General features: G+C 40.1%; 1 protein-coding gene across 1 annotated transcript; it reads right to left on the reverse strand.

Moving 5' to 3' along the window:
- Positions 1 to 232: 232 nt before the first annotated feature.
- Positions 233 to 27,136, reverse strand: LOC103045892 (TBC1 domain family member 8). Its single transcript, XM_022667279.2, has 20 exons — positions 26,855 to 27,136; positions 13,840 to 13,950; positions 13,130 to 13,248; positions 12,264 to 12,492; positions 11,249 to 11,489; positions 9,710 to 9,917; positions 9,011 to 9,208; positions 8,659 to 8,820; positions 8,040 to 8,190; positions 7,697 to 7,911; positions 6,857 to 6,974; positions 4,790 to 5,075; positions 4,435 to 4,540; positions 3,876 to 3,974; positions 3,546 to 3,614; positions 2,802 to 3,039; positions 2,536 to 2,601; positions 2,244 to 2,330; positions 1,798 to 1,898; positions 233 to 1,126 (listed from the first exon to the last, which is right to left on the reverse strand). Exons 1-20 carry the CDS (start codon positions 26,979 to 26,981, stop codon positions 749 to 751), a joined length of 3,309 nt encoding a protein of 1,102 aa, XP_022523000.1. The 5' UTR covers positions 26,982 to 27,136; the 3' UTR covers positions 233 to 748.
- Between the last annotated feature and the right edge of the window lie 382 nt (positions 27,137 to 27,518).

Consider the following 27,518-nt stretch of genomic DNA (forward strand, 5'->3'; position numbering starts at 1 on the left):
ATCTGGACTCTCAGGACATGTTAAATGTTTTAAACTACGCCCTCATCAAGTCCGGAGTGACTAAAGTGCAGCGATCCAAGTATTTCACAAGACAATACACTGATCACTCGCATTGAACAGGAAATTAAAGCTGATTGCTTAGATTTGTCTGCAATCTGAAAATAACCTTTAAAGATCAGAGATCTGACTCTATAGTGATGCATTTCACTCTCTCTTTCTCTAATCCGATGTTTTCAGTAGAGTTTCCACTGAATAAAAAAACAGCACTTACTAGTATTTTCTTCATTTTCATTTCTTTAAACATAAATTAATCAGATCCGTCTCATATTAGAAGTAAACTCAACTCTGCTTTTGGATTTCATGCCCTGTTTTGTTTTATAAAGGAAGTCCAGCTTCCCTCGATGGTCCCAAAGCTGTTTTTTTCTAGTTTATGCAGTTCTGTTTCCTTCAGCGCTGCTCCTGGAGCCCCTGTCCTGCACATTTTAGTGTCTCCCTGCTCTTAAACACCACAACTACACCACCACACCTACAGGGGCGTGAGAACCAGAGGGCACTTTATGGATGTAAGCATCCCCTGGTTTCCTGGAGAGCAGGAAGTCTTTATCTTTATCTGTTCTGCTCTTGCTCTGATTGGTTCCTCACAGATCGTCTGTTTTATGATAAGAAACCAAGAATCCTACAGAATCCTGTTTCAGATTAAAGTCCAGAATCTTCAAAAACCACGTTTTAATGCTCGTCTCGTCTCGTCTCATCTGGTCTTGCTCTGGATCATCAGCAGTCCGGATCGGGTCTGGTACTGCTTCTCCTTGGCAGAGCAGATCTTATGGTTCAGGTCGACGGGTCTCTCCAGGAAGTTGACGAGAGCTTGCTCTGTGAGCAGCGAGGCCAAGATCTGCTCAAAACTCACCGTCCAATCACCTTCCACCTCCGCCGGGTCCGAGGCCGCCCGATCCGGGCTCTTCCCTTCCTCAGGCTCCGCCCCCGACGGCCGACGCCCTTTATTCCTGGCCTCTCCGATCTGCAGGACGAGGCTGGTGACCATGGCGATGGCCTGGAAGAGCTCGTTCTCCGCGCTGTCCCCGTGAAACATGCAGCACAGAGTCTTACAGAACTGAACGAACTCCCGCTGACGGAGAAAAAACACAAATTCAGCTTCTGATATAAAACAGTACTGAATAAACAAATCACAAATCAGATACAAATGGAAAAAAACTACATATATATATATGAATATATTTTACTGCAGAAAATATGCACCAAAGATGCTTTTAACATGTTTTATCAGGTCAACTCTTGTTAATAAACATCAATTCTGCATTTCAGGCCTGCAACATTTTCCAAAATAGGATAATAAAAATATAGGGCTGGAAAAATATATAGTTTAAGTTTTTTTTTCTGATAAAAGAACTACAGCTTAAAAACAGATGTCCACAGATGATGAACTTCAGAGCAGAAATGTACACATGCTGACCCTCAACACAAAACGCATCCATGATAATCAACCATGATTTCCCGAAAAAAAATATAAGAAACAACACTAAAAACACTTGACTGCTTGACATTTTTGGTGGCAAAACCACTTTGAAGTTGAACCTATAAAGACAGATAAAGTCTTGGGTTAAAACTGCCTGAAATGAAATGATATTAAATTAAATGCAGCACTGCATTTTTTTATTTGTGTCTATCATAATAACTCAACCTTTTCTGATTTGTACTGATTTTACTGCAGTTACTGGAAAATTCTCTATTAATTAGACTCTATTAATCCCAACTATATAATATATAATAAAACTGTACCTGTTTCATCTGAGGGAGGGGTTTCTCCTGGCCTTTCTCCCTCTCTTTAGCCAAATCCTTCAGCATCTGCTTCAGCTGCTCCTCATGAGTCTTCCTCTCCACTGAACCACAGAGAAACACATTAATAAACCTCTCATTAACTAGAACTTTGTTTAAACTGCTTTCATAGAGTCCATATTTATGCAACATTTGTGATGCTTTTTGTTTTTAGCTTAAACACAAAATAATGTCTTAGAAAATGAACCTCAGAATCTTCTATACACCTAAAGTAATTCAAATAAATGTTATTTATACAGCGCTTTTTACAACAAGATGTTCACAAAGCAGCTTTACAGTGAAACGCGTCCACGTCTCTGATGGGTGAGCACCATCTACAGTATTTTGCCAACAGTGGCAATAAAAAGACTGTAAGGACCGTTCAACAGGCATGAGTCTGTGTTTGGTACCGTTTGGTAGATCCACATAGAGGGGTCTGTTGGTGGAAAGGATGGGGTTCTTCCCTGCAGAAGACTGATCTTCATTCTCAGTCAGAGCTAAAACACAAAAATATATCAAATATACAAATATATCAAAAATAAAAGCACTGCTAACTGAATCTGAGGTGTGTAATGTTTTTAACATCATGATATTTAGGTTTAAGAGTGTGTGTTTATATAGATTATATATGTTTATACAGTGGTTTATATAGGTCTGGTGTGTTTATATAGTGTATATATGTATTTTGATTGTGTGCCGCACCTGGAGGGATGTGGAGGCGATAGAGGAGCCGGACCTTCTCATTAAACTCTTCACAGTACAGAGTGTCTACACACACACACACACACACACACACACACACACACACACACACACACACACACACACACACACACACAGAGGAACCATAATCAGAGCGTTAATATACAGAAGAAACATCAATACCCATAATAAACATCTTTTAATAATATTTACATTTAAATGACATTTCTAATCTCTATATCCAGTATGAGTTAATAACAGCGCACCGAGCCAGCGGGAGAACTGTGTGAAGCTGATGCGGTTGTGGTGGTTCTGGTCCAGCAGGGCGAAGGTTCTCTGGGCCATGGTGTCGGTGTGGGGGCCGCAGGGCCACGGGGTCAGCAGCAGATACAGACTCTTAAACTGAGCCCGGTCCACATGATAACTCTCAGTGTACCCCCGACCCCCCGCCCGCACCTCCCTACACACTCCGTCCCCCCAGTACAGACTGATAAAGTGCTCTGTCTGAAACACACACACACACACACACACACACACACACACAAACACATACACACACATAATAATTTGTTAGATGTGACACATGTGATTTTTTTGTCTGTTTTTTTTATAACTAGTCCTAAAACACATTTTTATTCTTGGACTTTTGACCAAAAAAGAGATTTTGCTCTTGTCTTATTATTTTAGGGTTTGTTTTATGTTTTATAATTATCTACAACAATTTATTTATAAAGCACTTAAACAACAACAACAACAGCTGAAATAAAGTAGAGTTGTGTTGAGGTACATTAAATCAGACATTTGTAATTACGATTAGGGCCAATATATATATCTGAATCTGACTTTTTGGGGGGACAAATAAACAGTTTTCAGTAGAGAAATGTGTGTAGATTAACATCCAGCCCTCGTTTGAGTTTAAAAGAAAATTAAAATGTGTTTTATAATCCAGTGTCTTATCATCCATATCCATTATTTCAGGATGGATATGGCTATATGATGGTCATGCTCACCTTAAACAGGTCATAAAGGCTAGACAGGTCCTCCTGAGACAGTGAGACATCAGGTGAGACCAGCCTGAGCTACAGACAAACAGGAAACAGCAGAGAGGCTTTAATCACAGAAATCCACCAGAGGGAGCTCAAACTCACAATACTAACTCAATATAATATATAAACAACATAAACAATACTAATCTTCTAATGACCCTCTCAGAAATTCATCTAATTTGCCATGTTTTCGTTTTATCATCTGATCTTAGATTCTAGTGTCCCACAGAGGAGGTGTTTCTAATAAAATGGCCAGAGATTAACAACATTTAAAGATTACAGACGGTCTCTCACAGTGTTCTCTTTAGTGGTGTCCTCATGATTCTGCAGGACATGAATCCTGTGTCTACTTCTCATCTTCTCCAGCTGTCTCACCGTCAGGTCCCCAAATTTCTACACACACACACACACACAATCAATCAACTTTCAGCGTTGTATTTTTATATTATATTAAATTAATATTTATACAATTGAATTAAAACAGATCACTGTTGGACAAATACCATTATTTATTATTAAATTAATATTTTTAATATTGTTTGTCCCAACAATTCATGATTAACAAACCAACAGAAATGACTCCAAATATCATACATATCTTTTTTCCTTGGTCTCCACTGAAAGCTGTTAATAAAAAGCTACTAAATCTGCTATTTTGGAGACACAAGTTTCTCAAGTTTATGTGACAACAATGATATGCAGGAAATAAAACTAAAATCAATTTAATAATAGAAAACATAGCAGGATAAAACAGATTACAGAACAGAATCAGAATCTATAACCTTTTCAGATTCATAATTCTCATAATTCTGTGACATTTAGCTCTAAATATATAAATATCAGTATCTCTCACCTCATGCGCATCATTGATCAATGTGGTGATGTGGGTGTGTCCAGCAGGTCCCGCCTCCTCAGCACACACACACGGCTCATCGTCATCTCGCACCTGTTCAAGGAAACTACCAACAAACACACACACACACACATGCAGGATTACATAACTCAATTTTTTTTTTCTATATTAATTATTAATTCATAAAATTTACTGTATGAACTAATACAAAAACACTTTTACTGGATCCTGTATTTTAACTTTATTGATAATTTATTTGCTTATAAAAGAGAGATCACGGACTGATGATCATAAAGAGACAGAGACAGTTTGAAGTGAGAGTGTGTGTGTTAATGACAGACAGCTGTCGCTGTACCTGGTGAGGGTCATTAGGGCCTGGCCGTCGTCGGTGCTGGTGCTGAGCTCGGCGGCGTTGGCGTCCAGCACGGCGAGCCCCAGCTGGAACACGGCTTTGATGCCGTGGTAGAAGAAGCAGTCGAGGACGTGGAGCGCGCTGCGGAACGGGAGAACGCTCAGGAACAGCGTGAGGAACCAGGTCAGAGACACCGACGCCAGCGGAGACAGATCCGGAACACTTTCAGAGAGAGACGGCAAACGCTCCCGGATCAGCTCCTCAAACACCGACTGATCCACCTGAGCACCTGAGAGAGAGACAGTTAACAGCTGTGTTATAACACACTTCCTTCTGCTAAATACAGCTCTCTAAACCCTGACTAACAACAACACACCTGATACCCTAAAACTAATTATCCCCTATCTGTACAGTATTAGTTTCTCAGGGGGTTCTGGGTAATTTTCTTTTTTATGAGGGTTTTTATCCTCTGTGATTTTATTCCCGTCCAGAACGATCATGTAGGTGTTTTATTTCTCAGACGTCCTCTGAGAAAATTACAGGCTGAATTATCTACTGTTTTTCTCTGAACTCCGTGCTCCTCCGGTAATTTTAGTCCCGTCCGGACGCACATCTCTGAGTTTCGTAAATAATTTTTTTTTGAGTTTAATAAAATAGATATTTGTCCACTGCTGCGCACCGTAATTACACTTTGGGCGCGCCACTGTTTCCAAGGAGATCCACGTTAAAAACACAACAGCGAGTGGAAATGGAGGAGCTACTGAACGCCATGATGAGGTCATGTGACCGAGTAAAACTAAAACCTAAAAACTCACTGATCCTCCTGTTTTTACAATTGCAGTCCGGATGCAGGAGTTTTGTCACTAAAGAGAAGAAGAGTGAGATATTTTTCACAGAAAATAATCACATCTGGATAGAGCTTTATAGTAAAGTACAGTATTTGTGGATCAGATGCAGCAGTGCTGCTGGAGTTTTTAAACACCTCAGTGTAACTGCTGGACTGAGAATAGTCCACAAACAGCTTCCTGTGGGGAAATGAAAATTAAAATATGATTTCTGTTTAGTCTAAAGTCTTCACACCGAGGTTCAGGTGTTTACAGTTACAGTGTGTAAATTTATATTTAGTTCAGTTAGTTTCGGTTTCACACCGCAGATTAGTGAGCGGACTAAAGAACTATACGATACATGACATCATCAGATATGTCTCTCTATACTTCATATTAATCAGTTTGTAGAATTTTATTTATGTTAGAATTTGTTGAGCTGCTTTGATTTTGCAGGTGTTGTGATGAATTCTAGCTCCCTGCCAGAATACGACTCTTCTTCATGTGTATACACACACGCCCCATATCATCAGATTCCTATTATTTTTCTGTTTATAAATAAGGGTTAATCTACTGTTACAGTAAATTAATTCCTGGTCTTAGCGTTTGTGTTTAAACTGCTTCATAACGCAGATTTTCCTCTGGTTTTGTTTAAAGACTGACTAAACTTCTTTGTAATTGGTCTGAAAGTTCTAACCATCTATAAAAGTGTTTCAGTATGCACGTGAATCAGATAATAGTTTAGTAGATCCAGACCCTTAAATAAATATGAAGTCAAAAAACAGTCACAAGCTTTATAAATGTTAATGTTTTTACATTTTAAAGTTTTTTAAAGTGCCAAAAGGTCAAGTATTGTGATAATAAACCACATAGCACACAGAGACCGGTCTGGTGGTCTTCAGCACTGACCATAACAATGAATAAAAAAAATAAAAATAAAGAAAAGAAAGAAGGGCGGAAGAGGAAAGCAGGAACTGAGAGGAGGTGTGGCGACACAGTAAAAACACCACAAGCTTTTACACAACTTCTACAAATAAACACAAACCAGAACAGAGACCCAGACCCCCCCCCATGAAAGTTTGTTTTATTAAAGGATAAACTGAGCAGAAACAGATGGAGCTTCAGTCTGTAATGTTCTGTACTGCAGCCACAACAGATCACAACAACAACAACATTGCGGCTACAGAGCGAGAACAAACGGTGGCTGTTTCTAATAAAGTGGCCACTGGCACACGAGTGCACTCACCGATGACTCTGTGATTAAAGTAATCAGGCAGCATCCTCTCACACACCGTCACCAGCAGCCAGAACGCCTCCTCTTCCCTTGTGTAGAGCAACAGCACTGACGCCAGGATGTTCATAGACTAGAAAAAACACACACACACACACACTTACAGCTAACAGCTGTTTAATAACATATGGAATTACCACAGCTGCCTACCAACAACACACTAAAACTACTGTACTTTAACATGAGCAGTTTCATTGCTCTAATATTATGTAGTGTAAAGTTGTCACATAAAATATCTTAAAAACCTGATTTTAATGATTTTAAAAATGGTTTCTGTCATTCTCACTCAGAGCTGAAATGCTGCTACTGAACTATATAAGCTTTGAGGACCTGCACAAGAACTCTTAATGAAAACTACCTAATGAATGAATGAAAGAGTCCATATGATTCTATCACTTCAGATGACTGCTCTGTATCTCTTAGCCTGTCAATGCATGCATGTGTCCACAAGAGGCGCTCAAAATATGATTTGCATTCACTGCAGTGGTGTAAAAGAGAATTACACTCCTCAAGTAAAGAGGGAAATTCTATGGATGTATTGAAAATGTGGCATAAAATATAAATACAAATATAATAAGCTGATATAAGAGAATGAGTAGTTAGGGTTCTCCTGCAAGCATGTTGAAGCATGTTGAGTTTCATTGGCGGTGAAGTAGCAGCTGTATGAGCTGAAGTGGTTTTGGTATTGAGCTTCCTAAATATGCCTGGTTTCAGTTTCAGAAAATAATTTTTATTTCAGTTCACCTGAAAGTTGTACACGTGTGTGTGTGTGCGTGTGTGTGTGTGTGTGTGTACCTGGCAGTATCCGATGTTGGGGTTTCGGTGAGCGTAGGCGGTCAGGACTCTCCTCAGAGCAGAGATTCCGGTCTGGTTCTGGAAGGCGGAGTGTTCGGGTAGAGAGCGGTGCAGGTCTCTCTCGATCTCCTCAGTCGCCACGCTGGTCTCACACATACTCCTGCTCACCAGATCTGAGTAATAATCCGGGTGAGCAGAGAGAGACGAGCAGGCGTCTGAAGAACAGAGAAGAAGCTCAGCTCTCCATTTATTCAGCCGTCCACAGTTTAACTGAGCTTTAAACCCCTACACACTCCCACCGTTACACTGCTGATACACACACACACACACTCACTACCCGTACCTGAAAAGGTGAGCCACATCTCTCCGCGCAGGGACTCGGGGATCCCCATGGCAACCAGTTTCCGGATCTTATCCGTGCGAAACATGTGCACCCCCCGACCGAACTCCTCAAAGTGATCCTCCCACAACCGCACCTTCAGCTGCTCTGATGTCTAACACACACACACACACACACACACACACACACTTTGTATCTACTATAAATTACTTAATATGCATAACGAATGAAGTGACTGGTCTACCAAAATTACTCCAAAAGGGCATGGACAGCTCATCCAGGAGGTTGCAAAAGACCCAGAACAACATTTAAAAAACTGTAAGCCACACTTGCCACAATTTAAGTAAAAGTGTAAATGTTTTATAAGAGATAAAAAGAGAAAAATGGTTCAAACAGGAGAGCATCAAGGTAAAAACACTGCTGACCAAAAATAAATTGATAAAATAGTAAATAATTGTAGATGCTGAGTATATTATTAATACTAGTATCCACCTCAAATCATCCAATTTCAACTGAGACTAATTTAATACCCACTAAGAATGAATTAGTATCCACCATGAATTATTCAGTATCTCACAATGGAATATTATGGGATAAACACAGCTGAGGGCGGGGTACTCACAGTTTTGTGGTTGGGGGACTGTGATTGGCCGGTTTGAAAGGTGGTGATGAGAGATTCGGTCAGCACTGTGTTCCTCAGAGCTTCATCAGAAACACCATCACCCTCCTCCGGGCTCAGAGTATCTGTGTCGTAATAAAACGTGTAGTATGGAGTCGGAGAGATCTAGAACACACACACACACACACACACACACACACACACACACACACATATATATAAACACACTCCAGAGCATGCAATATAAATACTGATATTTAAAAAGATATTTTCACTACAGAAGTGTCAGATATGGAAGTGTTATATCAGCTGCTATTAAAGGGTTAAGAATCAGTATACAGAAGTTCAGTGTTACCAGTGATTTTTTGCGCTGACTGTTTCCTCTGAACACGGCTTGTCTCCAGTGCAGACACCGCAGCCGGTCAGTCAGATTATCCACCAGCTCGTCCCTCTGTGCCAAATCAATCAGCTGAAAAGCTTTCTTAGACTTCACGCTGATGATCACCGGGTTCGGCAGAGCGCTCGTACTCTCCGCTTTCTCGATGGACTGGACCTGAACACAGTCAGTTTACATTTTTAGTCCAACACACCCCATAAAGACACAATAAGGGCCCAAATGCATCAGTGCATCAAAGCTAGTATCATGTTTTCATTTATTAAAGGAAAAAAGCTATCCAAAAAATGTGACAAAGCAATCTTCCCCCATTAATTAACTGTGATTAACTACATTTTTTGGAAAACTTTAAGAAAGAGTTCAATTTAAAGCTGATGTCTGTAAGTTTTGAGATTTTGGGGATTTAGCGCCTCTCTGGTGAGAATGGGTAATTGCACCGAGCATGCAGAAGAATCATTTTAAACTGGACGGGTGTGATGCGTTTGGTTTTACTATGGGTGAATGAGCTCCTGAGCTCTGAGTTTCTTCTTCTGAAGTCTCCATTGCTCCACCAGCCACTCGCGTTCAGTAAAACTGAGCCAGATCCTCTTTTAGAGGCTGTACGTGTGACGCAAGTACGTAAAGACGATGCGTGTATTAGTGTGTGTGTGTATGATGTACCTCTGCGAGTGGGATGAGGAGGGTACAGACTCCCTCCTGGCGGCTGCTGAACCCCATGTAGTTGTCGGTGGTGTAGAGTTTTCCGGGTGTGTGGCAGCGAGCGTGAGGAGTCCACACCGAGCAGCTCAACACCTCCTGCAGCTTCTCCGACCGCGGTAACCCCAACAGAGACAACACATACTGCCTCAGAGCCTGCTGCTCCAGCACTCTGATACACACACACACACAATCATTTTACTTTCATTTAACCATGTTTTGATCAAACAATTTAGCTAATTTCTTCTATTATCATAAAGATTTTTGTAATAATTTTACTGACAGGTATATGTATATAAGTTTTTAATGACAACTGACAAATAACAAAACATTGTTCTTTATTATTAATATGTTAATTGTTTATTCATTAGTATTTACTCATTTTGTCATTAATATTTTCATTGGTCAGTCAGGTGATCAGCCTCTTAAAATAAAGAATTAAAAAAATGGGAACTTGCTGGTATGATACACACACACACACACACGCTCCATTTATAATTCACACTGTTAATTCCCACTAGCTCTGTAATAATTCTACACTTTATTGAAGTTTCTCTTTATTTGTCTTTATTTGTTTCACTACTCATTCCTTTGTTTTCCACACTTCCTCCTCTTTACATCGCTTCCTTTCCCTCATCTGAAAACATAACCTGCAGTGTGAAAGTGGAACTTTCTGATTCTGTTCAGCAAAAAACGCAAAAACCACAAAAATCAGAGATTCACAAGTGCTGAAGCTGTGAATCACTGATTCCATCATCAGGAGTTTACAGGGTTAATCCCTAAGTGATGCAACTGATGCTAATCTATTAGCTGGGTTAAAGCTCTCCTCCAAGCGTGTTGAGCTGCAGTGATGTCGTGTTAGCATCGGCTAGCTATTCATTTAGTCATCATCTTTCTAGTATTAGTAGCTTAGTGCGTAAAAGGAATTATGGGTATTCCTATGTAGGTGTGTGCCATATCAAATCATATTATACGCAATAATAATATCAATAACATTTTTTAATATGGTGGAAGCATTTTTGAATTATCACCCACCCTTAATGATCAAAACAGGGTTCTACTTGTTTTTTTTACTGTTTTTATCAAAAGAAAAATTCACACTGTTCTCATTTAATTTCCCATTATATATCTACTAGAGACAGATTAGATTACATCTGTATCCCACATCATTTATTTTACTTTAATCCTGGATATATGGAAATATTTGGAGTGCATTATTATTATTATTAGTATCATGATATTCTGAATCATTGACTTCTGTTACAAATCTGATAAAATTCTTGGGTGTGCCAGATCATATCATATCATATGCAATAATAAAATATAATTTTTCATTTTGTTGCAGTAGTGTATTCTTGAAATATTTATATATTTTTTTTTTAATTGAATGAAAATACCATGAAATATCATGAGATTATTTTAGAGCCATATCGCCCACCCCTGGTTTTAGTGAAACTAGTTATAATTAAACAGGTAAAAGGTGAGTGTTTTTAGTGTTGGTACCGTTTGGTAATATTGGTGGCTTGCTGCAGGCTCTGGTCCACCTCCAGTCCACCGCTGTCCAGCAGTCTGCGCAGCGCCAGGTCGGCCAGCTGGGTCATCACGGTCATCACCTCGTCCACGTTCAGAAACATGGAGAACTCTCGCTGCTTCTGCCGCGTCCGCACCCGGATCACATCCGTCATCAGGCCCAGAGTCGTCTGCTCCATCCCCGTCACCTCCACCCACGGCACCTGTAGCTTCACTACGCACAAAACACACATTCATATGTTTAAAGTTCACTAGATCTGTTTTATACTGGAGCTATAAGACTAATTTTGCCACTAATAGTAAATGCATAAATGGTGCATGGTGCTAACTACAGCCCTAAATCATCATCTAAACTGTGTGGAGGTGTTGAGTAGTCTTTAATAAGCTTTATTACATGGCTGTGTAGTATTACTGGCTCCTGTGTTACTCTGAAATGTGAACAACAGTGTAAATAAAGACAAGCCCATCTAGGAGTAGGTGTGAAATGTTTGACCTCAAATGTTTGCTGTGTGAAACGGACCTTTCCCCTGTTTCTACAGTGAGTTCCTAGCATTAAAAGTACACCAGAGAGACTCCACAGAGTTGTTTTATATTGGTGATACTTCTTTAAAGGGATTAAACAAGCTGCTTCTGCTACGAGAGCAATTTAAAATATCTGAATTTTGCGTGTAAAAACTAAAGTAAAAGCAACGATTAAAAAAGGCTGTTTTCTTTAACTCTTTAATAACTGTATTCTTCACAAGCTGCTCTTAAAATCCTTTAATTTTCCCAAAAATGATCAGAGCTCCTTATAATCTTGTGCTCCTTATGTATGAATTCTATCAGTCAGGTATTTAGGATCATCGTGATCCATTTGGAAGTGAGCATTAAATGGATACACTGAGTCCCATATGGTTCTATTTTAGGGCCAATAAAGATGATGATTAAGAGTAAATGAGTAATTAAGGGTGGTTTATCAGGAGTTAAGACATGTTCTCAGTCCCCTCACCTTCCTTCCCCAGTAAGAATGAGTAGAAGGCGAGATGATTGGTGGAGAGGTAGAGCCAGCCCTGCCGAGGGACCCGCCCCTTCCAGCAGCAGCAGGAATAATGAGCCACCAGCTTCTCCTGCTGAGGCAGACCGAACCGCTGCTCGAACCGCGCCAGAACCTCCCTGAACCGGGCCGGATCATCCTCCAGAGCAGCCTGACCGGCCAGAACCTCTTCAGCTATCAGACCCTGCACACACACACACACACACACACACAAGCATATAATTTTATACATATACATAGACTTCTCTCTCTCTCTCTCTATCTATATATATATATATATGATTGTATGTACAGGACACACTAAAGGCTGCAGACCGCAGTAATAATTAGGTTACAGAGGATATACGTACTGCTCTGGATGAACTCATAACAGGACCAGTTCAAACCAGATTAGAGCTGGATACAGGAAGCTCATCAGACGCCCGTATCTGTTACAGCACTGTTAATGATTTTGTTTTTAAATTACTACACTCTTAATTGGAGATAATGTCCCTGACACCATTAATGAAAGGTAAACACTGTTAACCACTGTGATTGAAAGCTAATGGTGACCTATTAAAATTGTATTATGTCAGAAAAGGCATAAATGTTGTTGGGAAAATGTGTTGTCTGTACTTTGTTGTAGTAACATCTCCATTAAAGAAGAACCTGATCTTCTTTAAAGACGATCTTCTTCTTTGATTTGTCTTAATCATTAATCTATTGATTTTGATAATATTTAGGTTATAGGAGATTATTTGAATGCAATTATGGCATTGTTAAAACAGGTATTTATTTATTTGTTGTTTATGTGTTTAATGTAATTCAGGCTGCAGAAGCACCTTGACTTTTCCCTGAGCGAAGCTTGCAGCATCCTGTTTATTCTCAAACACGGCCATGTACGGCAGCAGGTTCTGATCCAGCCATTTCCAGTGTTTCTGCACCTCCTCAACTGTAGCTCCTGCACACAAACACACATTTATTTACATTTACCTTCACGGTATTTAGCTGATGTGCTTATTCAGAGAGACTTACATGGTTACCGTATTTCTTGCACTATAAGGCACATTGGATTTTAAGCTGCATTTTAAAATGGTACACTATAAGGAATTTCTAATTCAGCAAAGTTAGCTTAGTTAAGTAAAGCTAGATTAAGTAAACAAAATTGTAATGAAAAAAAATACTTTCTTTCAAAGTTAAACGAGTGCTGGATGTTAATCTACACAAATTTCTTGCTTGAAAACTGTTTTTTTGGGTGAATAAAGCTCTTCCGTTTATTTACAGTAAGCTTACATTTCCAAATCTCTTCAGCACTAAGGCTGGAGCATTAGCATTAGCGCCTTACCACTCCAGCAGTGCTAGCCGAGGTTAGGAGCAGGCTACAGACTGATAATACTCCCCTCACCTCCGATTCACTGGATTATAAGGTGCTCTGATGATGTTTGTGAAAATTAAAGGATTTTAAGTGCACCTTATAGTGTGAAAAATACAGTAGTTGTATAACAGAAATGGTGATAAAAAATTGGTGATAAAATAAGAAGAAAAGACTCACCACTGGCGATGACCCAGCTGACCGGTGACGCCGGCACTTGAAGAAGAATCCGGAACGGAGCCACTCGAGCGTTGGAGTCCAACACGGTGTCCAGCGCCCCCACCAACATACCTGCACACAAAAACACAAAAACTAAATTTTAAAGTTTTTAAAGGGATTAGTTTCTCAGGAGGGACGCCTGTAAAACATGACATCAAAAAGTTGTTCAGTAGCTCCTCCATTTCCACTCGCTGTTGTGTGTTTTTTAACGTGGATCTCCGTGGAAACCGTGGCGCGCCCAAAGTGTAATTACGGTGCGCAGCAGTGGACAAATATCTATTTTATTAAAGGCCATAAAAGAGAAAATTACCCCAGAACCTACTAATCTCATCCAGATAGGGCTAAAGAGAAGAAACTGAAAGTGTTGTAATAAGATAAAATGGATGTGAGTAGTGAGGAAGGCTTTCAGTGACGGTATAAAAGTGGTAACAGACATCAGAAATATTTAGAGAGATGTTTCTGTATAAACGAAATTAAAAGGTTCAAAAAAATATGTCACAACCGCTCAGTCTTTATAATATGAAACAGCCATGCAGTTGAATATGGTCATGGGGGCGTGGCTTCAGTATAAAAGGAAAATTATGAAGCTTAACATAATTAGCCATGGATAAATAATAATAATATGCCTTTTTACAGCGTCATCAAACACATTCTCACTGATAATTGCTTAACAGCTCATGTAATTCTGGCCAAAAAGAAGCAGAAACTTCATAAGAAGCTTTGCTCTTTTGCTAATTTACATCTGTTTAGACGTGTTTGGACAAATGTCAGATATAGGTCACATTAAAAGGTATTGATTTAGTAAAAAATAAATCAGATTTGGGTCATTTTATCAGCTGTTTGCTTCTCTTTTCATCTCAGGCTTGTTTCTTTAGAGGACTGTGTTTCTATTGTTGCTGGAAAATGCTTTGATTTCCCACTAAAATGCTTTCAGGGCGAGTAGAACAGCATTCCAAGAAGGACTGTGTTTTAGAGACAACCCATCTGTTTCTCTTTCCTGCTGCATCAACATATTACCTCATAACTGGCTCTTCAGTCCATGAACTCCTACAATAGGAATCCCCTGTTTTAATGGATTTAAGGGATTTTCATTTACAGTCTTTTGTAGAAAACACTAGTAAGTAATATAATACAGGAAATTGACAAATCCTGCACCTATCAGCTGGGGTTATGCATAGGGCTCAGCCAGGATCTACTACTCACTCAACTAACAACAATAGCAAAACCACCACAATCTGATACTGGCTCGACAAGAATCCAGAAGCACAGCCTAACACTATGTTCATGGTCCATTGCCTCAACTGCCAAGTAACAGACCTACCAAAAAATAACCTATGAACAAACAGAATCCCTCCTTAATCTAAGCTCACTTCCTTTAACTATGGCAACAACACACTTACCTAAGCACAATCACACACAATAAATCACATTATAACACAGCAACCACTACCATCTGATACCGGCTCGACAAGAATCCAGAAGCATAGCGAACTATGTTCATGGTCCGTGCCTCAACTGCCAAGTACTCAGACGTCTACAAAAACTCATGAGACAAATTATTACAAGAGCAGGACCACACCAATCCCCTTCATCCAAACTCTAACACAAACTTCAGTGCAAGCTCTTCTCAGGGGTCATCAGGCAGGCACCTTCCTTCGTCAGTGTTTCGCTGAATTAGGCCCACGACACCTCCAGAAGGCTCAACAGTGAAGTCTGGCGTCCCAGACCCACCCCCCTCCAAGCCTGCTGTAGAAGCACAAACTCACTCCCTTCCCCACACAGCCTCAGCCCTTCTGAACCACAACCACTGACTAGATCTTTCAGCTACATCTGACAACTCCTTCACTACAGTCCTTAGCACACGACCTCTAATTCCGAATTCAGACAGCAGTCTTGTGGCAGACTTCGCAACAAAGCCTCTAGTACCTACCTCTACCGGTCTAATATATGCTTGCCACCCACGCTCTCTAAGTGACTAGGATTGTGACTAGGATTGTTCCTATTAAAAGCTTTTAAACTCTTGGGTTTTTGATTTTAAGTTTATTTTTCACTAGATAATCTTTATTTATCCAAGCTAAACTCATGCATAAAGCATAAAAGTATAGAGCCAAACATAATCAAGAGTTCTTAACACATTCCAATGGTCCTCAACAACTGGCCAATTGTTCTCAACACATTCTAATAGCCATCAACAACTGGCCAATGGTCCTCAACAACTGGCCAGTGTTTCTTAACACATTCTAATAGTCATCAACAACTGGCCAATTGTTCTCAACACATTCTAATAATGCTCAACAACTCGCCAATTGTTCTCAACACGTTCTAATAGCCATCAACAACTGGCCAATGGTCCTCAACAACTGGCCAATGGTTCTCAACACATTCTAATAATACTCAACAACTGACCAATGGTTCTCAACAACTGGCCAATGTTTCTTAACACATTCTAATAGTCATCAACAACTAGCCAATGGTCCTCAACAACTGGCCAATTGTTCTCAACACATTCTAATAATACTCAACAACTGGCCAATTGTTCTCAACACATTCTAATAGCCATCAACAACTGGCCAATGGTCCTCAACAACTGACCAATGGTTCTCAACAACTAGCCAATGTTTCTTAACACATTCTAATAGCCATCAACAACTGGCCAATGGTCCTCAACAACTGACCAATGGTTCTCAACAACTAGCCAATGTTTCTTAACACATTCTAATAGTCATCAACAACTGGCCAATGGTCCTCAACAACTGGCCAATTGTTCTCAACACATTCTAATAGTCATCAACAACTGGCCAATGGTCCTCAACAACTGACCAATGGTTCTCAACAACTAGCCAATGTTTCTTAACACATTCTAATAGTCATCAACAACTGGCCAATGGTCCTCAACAACAACTGGTTGATAGTGCTCAAGCATGGACAAACAGTTTCCAGCAACAAACCCGTGTATCTTAAGGACCAGAACAGCCCTTAACTGGCTCTCAATAACCTCAAAAACTCTTATAGAACAGAAATCACAATCATCAACCTCAAAAACCAACCCATGATCCCTAACAACTGGCCAGTGGATCTAAATAAACAATTCTAAGTGATCTGCTCAAGCACTGAGAGACAACAAAAAAACAATTATCAGTATTTATTTCTTAACAATGTTTTTTTTAAAAATCGAAAGAAAATCCAATCATCTTCAGCAACCAGCTGCTCAGGGTTCTCAATAACTGGCTAGGATCCTCCACACTGGATCAGTAATGTCTGGTTTGGAACATTAACACAAATATATCTTTCCTTCTCTTGTTATTTTTTAATGCATCACGCACCACAACACAAGACAAGATAAGACACAGCACATCAAGCACAGTATAGAGCATCAAAACACAGTGTTGACAAAGACTCAACCTGGGAATAACTTTCCAACTTTCCCCCAAAGACACGTCTGATCTGCCGACACCACGCTCCCTGGAGTTCTACCATCTAAAGCCCAAACAACCAGATAAAATCAGATCACATCAGCAACCATCCACATCACTAATCCGTCCACAGTGACCACCATCGTGGAGATAAACCTCACTAACAGATCTATAGCCAAACATGGAAAACTGAAAAGCTGTTTCTATCTCTTTCTCTTCATCAGAATCTAATACAAGTCATGCCATTCTGTTCACAGTAGAGAATGAGCTCATGTGCCTTTTTAATCAGACGTTTCCTCCGTCTGCAGAGGCCTGGCGTTAGACGCATCAGCGTGAAACAGTGCAGGAGGGGATTCTTACAGAAGAGTGATGATAAATGGAGGTGTCGTTCTGCTAATAGGAGCACAGATGCCTCTCCATTACAGCACTGATTACATTCCCAATATATCAGTGCGCTAATAGCAGAACCAGTTCAGTTTACGATGGGCTTGTGGTTGAAAAGAAGAAGAGAGAGAGAGAGAGAGAGAGAGAGAGAGAGAGAGAGAGAGAGAGAGAGAGAGACAGACAGACAGACAGACAGACAGACAGACAAGCGGAAATGTAACAAGTGGTAAAGTTCAAGAAAACAACAAAAAAAAATATGTGAAAGAAGAACCACCACAGTGTTTACCCATTAAGCCCAACATCCACATTTAATGTGATCAACTCGTTTTCATTGGTCTTCATGTATCAAATCAGCCATAACATTAAACCCTGACAAAGCAAAATGGACAACATTGATGGTCTGGGTCAAATGGCACTCATAAAGGTCCACAAATGATTATACAGTATTAGATAATCAAGCAAAGCATAAAAATAGATCTTAAAACTGATTTGTTGGGTGCAGCAAAAATGAGCAATCCTAAAAATCTGAGAAACTTTGACAAGAACCAAAATGTGATGGCTAGACCAATGTTATTAACGAATTAAAACATCTCCGAAACATCAGGCAGGTCTTGAGAGATGTCTCTGGTATAGGGTTGTCACGATACCAAAATTTTGACTTCGATACCGATACCAACTGTAGTATCACGATTCTCGATACCAAAACGATACTTGGAAGAAAAAAAAAACAATAAAAATATCTGAACATAAAATGTTTATTTTTGACTGAACTGGATTGAACACTGAACAATCGGTGCAAACGTTTTTATTCTAAAATGAAACATTTGTACAAAAAACAAGTTTCGTTATTATAACCTTAACTATAACATAATTATCTAAACACTTCCTAAAAACTAAAACTAAAACCAGAGGTAATGGTAGCCTGACTATGTGAACCTGACGGGCGGGCAGAAGTTAAGTTCTGAATAAGGAAAATAAAGAGACAGAAGAACATTACAATGTTATGTTCATTTTAACACTCACTGCTCCGTTTTATTAATCAACCGTTTACCGTTTTTAATAAGCCCATGTTCAGTGTAACGAGCAAGCAGGCTACGTGCCTGACCACAGATTTGCGATGGAAACGCGAAAACGTGAACATCTTGAGTTCATGTTTCACAGCCAATGGGATAATGGAGAAATAGAGAAAACCACGGGTCCAAAACAAAACTCCTGCACACTCCTCTCCATGTTAACGTGATTTACTAGCAGTCGCTAGTAAATCTTAGTAAAGCTACAGACAGAGTGTATCTTGACTAACTCCACTAACCTGTCGACTTCTCAGCTCTTTGTAGAGATCAGGGTGCTTGTCTGCTAAATGAATGAGCGAAATATGATCAGAATTATGTTAAATAACACTGTAACATAGAAGCATAGAACTATTATTTAATTAAAATGATTTTTAAGAACAGCTAAACACAGTGCTGCAGGTCAAACGCGGAGGCGTTCACGTGCGAGAGAGAGAGACACAGAGAAAGAGTGAGAGAGTGAGAGAGCGAGAGTGAGAGAGAGAGAGATTTGCGTGTTCTGATGTGAGCTACTCACAGGTAAAGGTTCTCTTTGATCTCCTCGTGCTCATATTCTAGTCCCATACATAATTCTGCAGCTCCCTCAGTGTTTTCTGTCGTATTTTGCGGCTAGCGCGAGCGCTTACAACTAACACCGCGGAGCGCGAGGTGCCGCCGCCCTTGTGCCGAATCCGCTACTGAATCCGACAGAATCGGCACAACACCCCCCGCTGTACAACTGCGGGAGTGAAAACAGCGCTAATAAAGTAGTTTAGTTTCACTTTCAGTTTTCGTTATTTTATTAAAAAATAAAAATATCAATAAAAAACAGATGCCTACATCTCAGACTATTTTCCCACACTTCACTCCTCGCGCCCGTTTTGTCCACAAGTCGCGGACGAGAGACATCTGTTATTTTAGCCGTCGCCATTCTACACTCGCTGCTGCTCTGCTGGCTTGCGCGTGAATCGATTCATTTGTTCAGAACACTAAAGGTGCTTACACACTGCACGCGGTAGGTGCGGCGCGGTACGCTGACCCCCATAGGACTCAATAGTGTCTAGAGCGGTAGAGCGGTGCGTCGCTGCCGCGGAGCAGAGCGGAAAGCGGCGCGTTTCCCCGCCCATAACCACGCCTCCACCGCGCTACCGCTTACCGCGGGCAAAGTTCAACATGGTTCAACTTTGACCTCGCGGCAAGCGGTACCTCGGCAGAAAACGCATGACGTGAACTCACGCGACTAGAGAGAAACTGTAGTCCAAACAACAATAAACGTGCGCGAGAGACTAATAATAGCGATTAGTGAATCCCCTCAGCTGTACATCACTTCCCTACACTCATATAGAGATAACAGGAGGAAGAGAAGAATCAGAGCTTTGTTCTGAGGCTGAGAAACAGATACAGATCCACAGAGGCTGTAGAGACTCAAAACTACAAAACACCGCTCGCAGAGGTGATGGGTTTTAGAAAACTCCGCCTATTATCAGCAGGAGACGCTTGGCGTCAGCAGCAGCCCAACGCAACAACAACTGGCCAGCGTCCAGCTGAGCGGCGGCACAGCGGAATACAGCGCGGTGTACCGCGTTCAGTGTGTAAGCACCTTAAGTTTATCTGAATCCTGCCACACCGACTGCTGCGGTGTGAATCAGTTTTCTTATGAACTGAATCAAATCGCGCCTACTAATTTGACTCATTTGAAGCTAGTGACTGGGCTATACACAGTATCGAAAGCATCGAACGCTAAAGAACCGAATCGTTTGTGATGACGTAGTATCGAAAAAGAATCGAACCTTCGGTACACCGTGCAACTCTACTCTGGTATGCAGTGGTCTGGTCAGCACAAACCAAAAAAGTCTCAAAGAAGGACAACTAGTGAATCGGTGAAAGGTTAATGAATGCCACATAGAGCTGCACGATATATCGTTTAAGCATAGTCATTGTGATGTGTGCACGCACTATAGTCACATCACAGGAAAACTGCATGGCCTTATGGCCGCATCCAGCAGTTTAGCACAGATATTTCCAGTTACAGCTAAAATTAAGCTTTTAATCGCAGAAAAACTTACCTAAACTTATTTACCTTTTTAAAATGCTGTTTAAATGTCCAATTAATGGGCAGAATATTGTTATTTTGCTGTTTTCCTTGAGGGCTTGTCTGACTCTTAAGTGCTGACTTAGCTCTTGGTCGGTCTGGATCTCTGATGTGAGACTGTCCGATGAGATATATATCCATGTTCTGAAGGGTCAGAGCTGATTGGTGGTGTAAGGAGAACTGGAGAACTTACACAGTATCAGAATATCATGCATGTGGTTTTAAATGTTATGGCTGATTAGTATATATTTATATACAAAGAGCTGCAACGAATATGTAAACTTATACCTCATCAATCAGCATCATGTAAACTGCATGCATGAGTGAAGACAAAATTAAAGGTGCCTCAAGATTAGGGCTGCAACTAATGATTATTTTGGTAGTCGATTAATCTGACGATTATTTTTTCGATTAGTCGATTTGTCAACGATTATTTCTGCCATGTCCTCCATCTCTAAAAACGATAAAAACAGCAAAACATGAGGTTTAAATGGCATTTAAATACCTGAATGTTGTTTAAACATGGAAATTACTGATATTTAGTGATTTAATATGTAATCTGTTGTGTTTCGGCACTTTTGGAGACACAAACTAAGTCTCCCATCGTGTTTCTGTCTCCAGAACTTTCATGTGTAATGTGGTACTGTTACAATTTTACGATTAGTCGACAATTAAATTTAAAGTCGACACATTTAAATAATCGACATTGTCGATTATATCTACTAATCGTTGCAGCCCTACTCAAGATGCTACTGTTTTTAGCCATATGCTAACATACTTTAGTTTATATTTACATACGAACAGAGCTAGGCTTCAGTTTCACAGTAAAATATGTGCAAATGAATGAGTATTAAAGCATCTGCCTCAGGCCTCCCCTCAGGAACGTTTCAGTACATTCCTCTTTTCTTCTGTTCTGTTTCTGGAAAGAACCTTAGACCTGTTTGGTGAAAGAAGACGACGAGATGGAGGAGAAGAAAGAAGCTCCTGTTTGAACAGGTTACAGATCTGTATACACACAGCAAACGACAAAGAGAGGAGATACACTGCAGAGATATATATCTAATGTTTACCGTTTTAGAAAGAGAGAGAGAGAGACAGAGAGAGAGAGAGAGAGAGAGAGAGAATAAAGACAAACAGTCAGTGTTAGCTCTAGTATAACAACTCCCATTTCCAAACACAAGCGCAGGGCTGTGTTGAGAGTAACAATACTCCTCTACAGGACGCCGCTCTGCTCTGTCATGGAGAACTGAAGCACTTTGCTGGAATGCAGCCGCCAGACAAAAGTCTCAACTTTCCCCCAAAACCGCGGCTGAGAGACGGTGATTTCAGCACATTTATCTTCACACAGTTTAAAGAAACAGTTCAGTTAAAGAGTCAGATAAACATGATACTGATACTGAGCCAATATTCAATCAATCAGCTGAGACATGATCAATATCTGACACATGCTTCTTTCTTTAGTTTATCATAAAAAAAAGATGCTAGGCTATAAATAATAACAACACTGGACTTCACCATGATCACCAGTCTCACCAGATCTCACCAGTCCAGCAGTCTAAATCTAATCCCGATCATGCAGCTTGCCATCAGCTACCAGAGCACAGTTGGTCCTGCTCTCTCTGGGTGGGTACAATATATCAGTAGATGGCGCTCTCTCTTTCCCCTCATCACTCCTAGGGTCTGTGAGCTGATGTATCAGAACCGAGTCGCTGCGCTTTCCTCCGAGCGTTAGCGCTGTGATGCTACTCTGCAATGCTTAAGCATCAGCAGCAGCTCAAAAAGAGGCGGAGTCTGACTTCACATGTATTGGAGGAGGCGTGTGCTGGTCTTCTTAACCCTCCTGGTGTTGGAGCATCACTAGTGATAGGGGGAGGAGTCCTAATGAGTGGCTTGGGTAATTGGTTGTGTAAATTTGGTAGAAAATGGAATAAAATTTATTAAAAAATTTTAAGTATAGCTAGAAATCTGAATATTTTGTAAGCTAGCATGGATTTAAGTTAAAACTCAAACATTTAAGCTACAGTAAAGTGTGTAAAGTGATAAATTGTCTCTGGTGTGTCTTGTGTGTTTATAGACTAAATTAATGCTGCATTTAAGTGACGTTGGATTTATTAGGGGGAATAAAACACGCAGGAACCCTAAAAATCACTAAAATACTGACATTTTTAGTTATGACATACAGCAACATCATTTTAAAACATCTAATCTAAAAATTGAAAAAGTGCATTAGGAATAAGAAGTTTATTCTTGATCAGAACTGGCTGTAAACTGTTAGCTTTACTCAGCCGTCGGCAGCATGTTCACTTCTATCTAAAGTCAATACTCTCGCGCTCAGAGCAACAGCTGTGTGTTTCCCCTTCAGCTGCTGCGCGAGAGAAAGAGGAAGATGAAGAAACGAGTTGCAGTTAAAAATAACTCGACAGCTTTCGCTCACAGCAGGTCACCATCTCACCATTTATTATTCCATCATACGCTAACCTGCCTAAATCTACTGACAGATTAACGACTGCAGCAACAGCAGCTCACATATATTCTAGTTTCACACAATTCTTAGAAGAACAGTGATGTACAGAATACAATGACATGTATCTATGAAGCTTGTTAGGATAATAATGCGTATCCATGTTATGTAACACTATATTATATACAGCTCTGGAAAAAATAAGAGACACTTAAAAATGATGTGTTTCTTTGATTTTAGCAAATTAAAAACTCTGGAATACAATCAAGAGGAAGATGGATGATCACAAACCATCAAACCACCAAACTGAACTGCTTGAATTTTTTGCACCAGGAGTAAAGCAGCATAAAGTTATCCAAAAGCAGTGTGTAAGACTGGTGGAGGAGAACATGATGCCAAGATGCATGAAAAAAAACTGTGTTTAAAATATTGATTTTTTAACTCTTAAAGCTCTGCGTCTTTTTTGTTATTTCAGTCATTTCTCATTTTCTGCAGTAGAGCACATAGGCTATAGGCTGAACAGACAGAAACAGTACATTCAAATCAGGCTAATTTTGTACTTTAGTTGCAAAACTACTATTTATTTCTAAGATCAGTGTAATGGATACTCGTAGAGTTATAGAGTCTGTTGTTATCGAAACCTGCTGCTAAAACCACAGGTTTCACTCAGTGCAGGCCTTCACTTCACCATTCACTGGTCAATCATAAGCTAACGCAGGTAATTCTGTAGGTAAATGAGTAAATAAGTCACATGCTGAGGGAAACGTAACCTAGTTCTGATGGACGGTTTGTTCGTCTGTGCAGCTTTACACACTTCCTCCTTCACTCAGACTACAGCTCAGTCCAGCGAGCTTTACTAATCATAAAACTGAAGCTTTGATTTGTGGAGTTTTACAAACAAATTATCAGATTTTTTTTGCCAATAATGACACAAACACAGAGATTAAAACCTTGAAATATAATTTTAAAAGTAAATTGTTAATATGATAAAAATGTATATTTTATATATTTGAAAACCTCTGGAATATAATCAAGAGGAAGATGGATGATCACAAACCATCAAACCACCAAACTGAACTGCTTGAATTTTTGCACCAGGAGTAAAGCAGCATAAAGTTATCCAAAAGCAGTGTGTAAGACTGGTGGAGGAGAACATGATGCCAAGATGCATGAAAAAACTGTGATTAAAAACCAGGGTTATTCCACCAAATATTAATTTGTGAACTCTTAAAACTTTATAAATCACTCAAAATAATATAAAAAATACAATATTTAAACATCATATTCCTCGTATTACACTTAGTTAGTAAGTTTTACACTGTCCTTTACACTGTGCTACACTCAGATGTTTGGTGTAAATTAGAAAACTGCAGCACCAGAATGATCCGATTTTAGTTTGCTATATTTCACAGTAGATTTACCAAAGTAAGGTTTACTGATACTGGGTATGGGTTGGTGCTAAGTTGTGCTAACCCATAAAAGGGCATTTAAGAAACGATTTCTTCTGCCAGGAAGTCTGATTTTATAGTTTACTGCCTTTCCAAAGTCCTCTTTAATGTTATAACTAGCTGCGTTTGCTTCAGTAACATGAGCACGTTTAAAATGAGCTTTCACTTCTACTGAACATTTCTCTCAGTTCTGTTATTAGCGGTTAGCTCTGATCTGCTGATTCTCTTTTCTGGGTTTAAGTTGATTGTGTTGTGTTGAGTTGGTTTTGCTACTGGACTTTCTTTACTGTATATCAATCCTTTTATTCTGGTGCTGAAGTGTTTTAATGTAGAACAAATAAAACATAAAAACTAAAAAGTCAAACACTCTTCAGTTTCTGTGCTCAGAGATTCTTAATGGAGTTCTAAGAAGCTTAAAATGCATTTATTGAAGTTACTTTTTAATGCTACTGGTTTTGTTCTGTTTTAGTTGCATTTTTTTGGCTAAAATTATCTACTTTTTCTTTTGCTGAGTGTTTATTTCACTGTGGGAACAGCTCTTTTCTTGGCGGTTGTGGTTTGGACTCTTGCACATGTGTCTCTCTCTCTCTTTCTCTTTCTTTCTTTATTTTTTGGAAGTGAGACAGCTGCTGTTGACATGAGGTCGGATCCTTTTCCACGCAGTGAACCCGTTCCCGGGGTAGGAAACTCCCCGGCTGAGCTAAAACAAAAGCCCAACCAGGATGTAGTTTTTATTTTTTCCCCACTTTTCCACAGCGTCCGCACACAGAACACAGGCGTCTTTAGTGAACACTGGTTTCTGTTTGTAAGTGGCTTATCGTAATCCCTTTGTTTAGATTAAGTGTTTTACTCTCAAACATAATCACATGACCTGTGGGGAGGCTGTCTGCCTGTAATCTCAATAATCTTCCTTCAGTTTCATCTGAATCTGAAGTTTAAAGTTTCAGAAACAACAAGACCCAGCATTTCCCAAAGTTCTGGAGTAAATAACATTTATACACTACATCCAAAGATGTATTCAAAAAGTTATTTTATTGAGTTAATAATGAGTTATTTACTTTAAAATATCTAATTCCATCTTTTTTTCATTCATTTCAAAATGTCTAATTGTGTCTCCAGTATAAATAAATGCCATGTGAGCTTTTGTGTTTTTTTGTGGAACAAAATGTGCTCCGGTGATCCGGTATAACACTGCTTTATTCCAGTGGAGAAGTGGGCATGGAGAAACGATAGGATTTCAAGTGACAACTTGTGATTTGATTTTTCTTCCTTTTTTATAACTATGTTGCCAAAGTATTGAACTGGGACTCGATATAGACAGATACTCAAAATTAAATGACTGGGATTCGGGAGCAAACAACAGCATCCCTTGAAACAACAGCTTTGGCATCAATTTAATTGGTGCTGTCTGATTTTTGAATAATATTTTTTGTGAAAGAACAAAAAAATCATATATTTAAAGAATATCGAGATTGTTATTTTACAATTTGTTTTATTTATCACAGACACGCCCACTTTTTGGTTACGGATTAAAGGAGCTGATAGAGGAGCTGGATAGAGGAGCTGATAGAGGAGCTGGAAAAGGAGCTGATAGAGGGGCTGATAGAGGGGCTGATAGAGGGGCTGGATAGAGGAGCTGAATAAGTAGCTGATAGAGGAGCTGGATAGAGGAGCTGGATAGAGGGGCTGGATAGAGGGGCTGATAGAGGGGCTGGATAGAGGAGCTGAATAGAGGAGCTGAATAGAGGAGCTGGATAGAGGGGGTGAATAAAGGAGCTGAATAGAGGAGCTGAATAGAGGAGCTAAATAGAGGAGCTGATAGAGGAGCTGGATAGAGGGGCTGATAGAGGGGCTGGATAGAGGAGCTGAATAAGTAGCTGATAGAGGAGCTGGATAGAGGAGCTGATAGAGGGGCTGAATAGAGGAGCTGAATAGAGGAGCTGATAGAGGGGCTGGATAGAGGAGCTGAATAAGTAGCTGATAGAGGAGCTGGATAGAGGAGCTGGATAGAGGAGCTGGATAGAGGGGTGGATAGAGGAGCGGGTAGAGGAGCGGGTAGAGGAGCTGGGTAGAGGAGCTGAATAGAGGAGCTGGATAGAGGAGCTGGATAGAGGAGCTGTGTGTTTGTGTACCTGTGATTTTCCCCCCGCTGTCTCCATGTCCTCTCCTCCGCTGCAGGATGAAGTAATCGTTGGATTTTTCTGTCACCCAGAGCTTCAGGGCGTTTTTCTGGGAAACCTCTTCAGGAGTTAACCACATCCTTCCACTAGACCCCTCTATCCCCACTAACCCCCACTAACCCTCCACTAAACCCCCGCTAACAGCGCTTCTCCTCCCGGCTCACCGCGCGCCCATAACCCCGCTAACCCGACCCGGGCGCCTCCGGTCCCCGCGCGCAGCTCCTCGGGATCTCCGGCGCTCCAGCTTCATGTTTTTGTTCCGCAGGCTGAGCGGAGCCACAGCTGATTCATAGCGGAGACTGACCACTTCATACCGCCGCTACTGCAGTAACAGCTCCACACCGATAGAGGGAGCCCGCGAGGGAGACTCAAATTAATGAGGGTGAACGGAGTTCAACATTTATATTTAAATAGTGTCTATTTCAATCTATTAATACGGGATGTTCTGTAGATTTTGGTAATAATAATGATGTATTTTGTAAAAAAAAAAAAAAAAAAAGAAAAGAAAACTTACATAAATATTTATTTTTTGTTTATGCAGTAAAGACATAACAGTTACAGCATTACTGCGACTTTACTGTTATTGACTGGTTGGTGAGTTGATGCTGGAGATACA

This window comes from Astyanax mexicanus, chromosome 11, assembly GCF_023375975.1.
Source record: "Astyanax mexicanus isolate ESR-SI-001 chromosome 11, AstMex3_surface, whole genome shotgun sequence".
NCBI classification, from domain to species: domain Eukaryota; kingdom Metazoa; phylum Chordata; class Actinopteri; order Characiformes; family Acestrorhamphidae; genus Astyanax; species Astyanax mexicanus.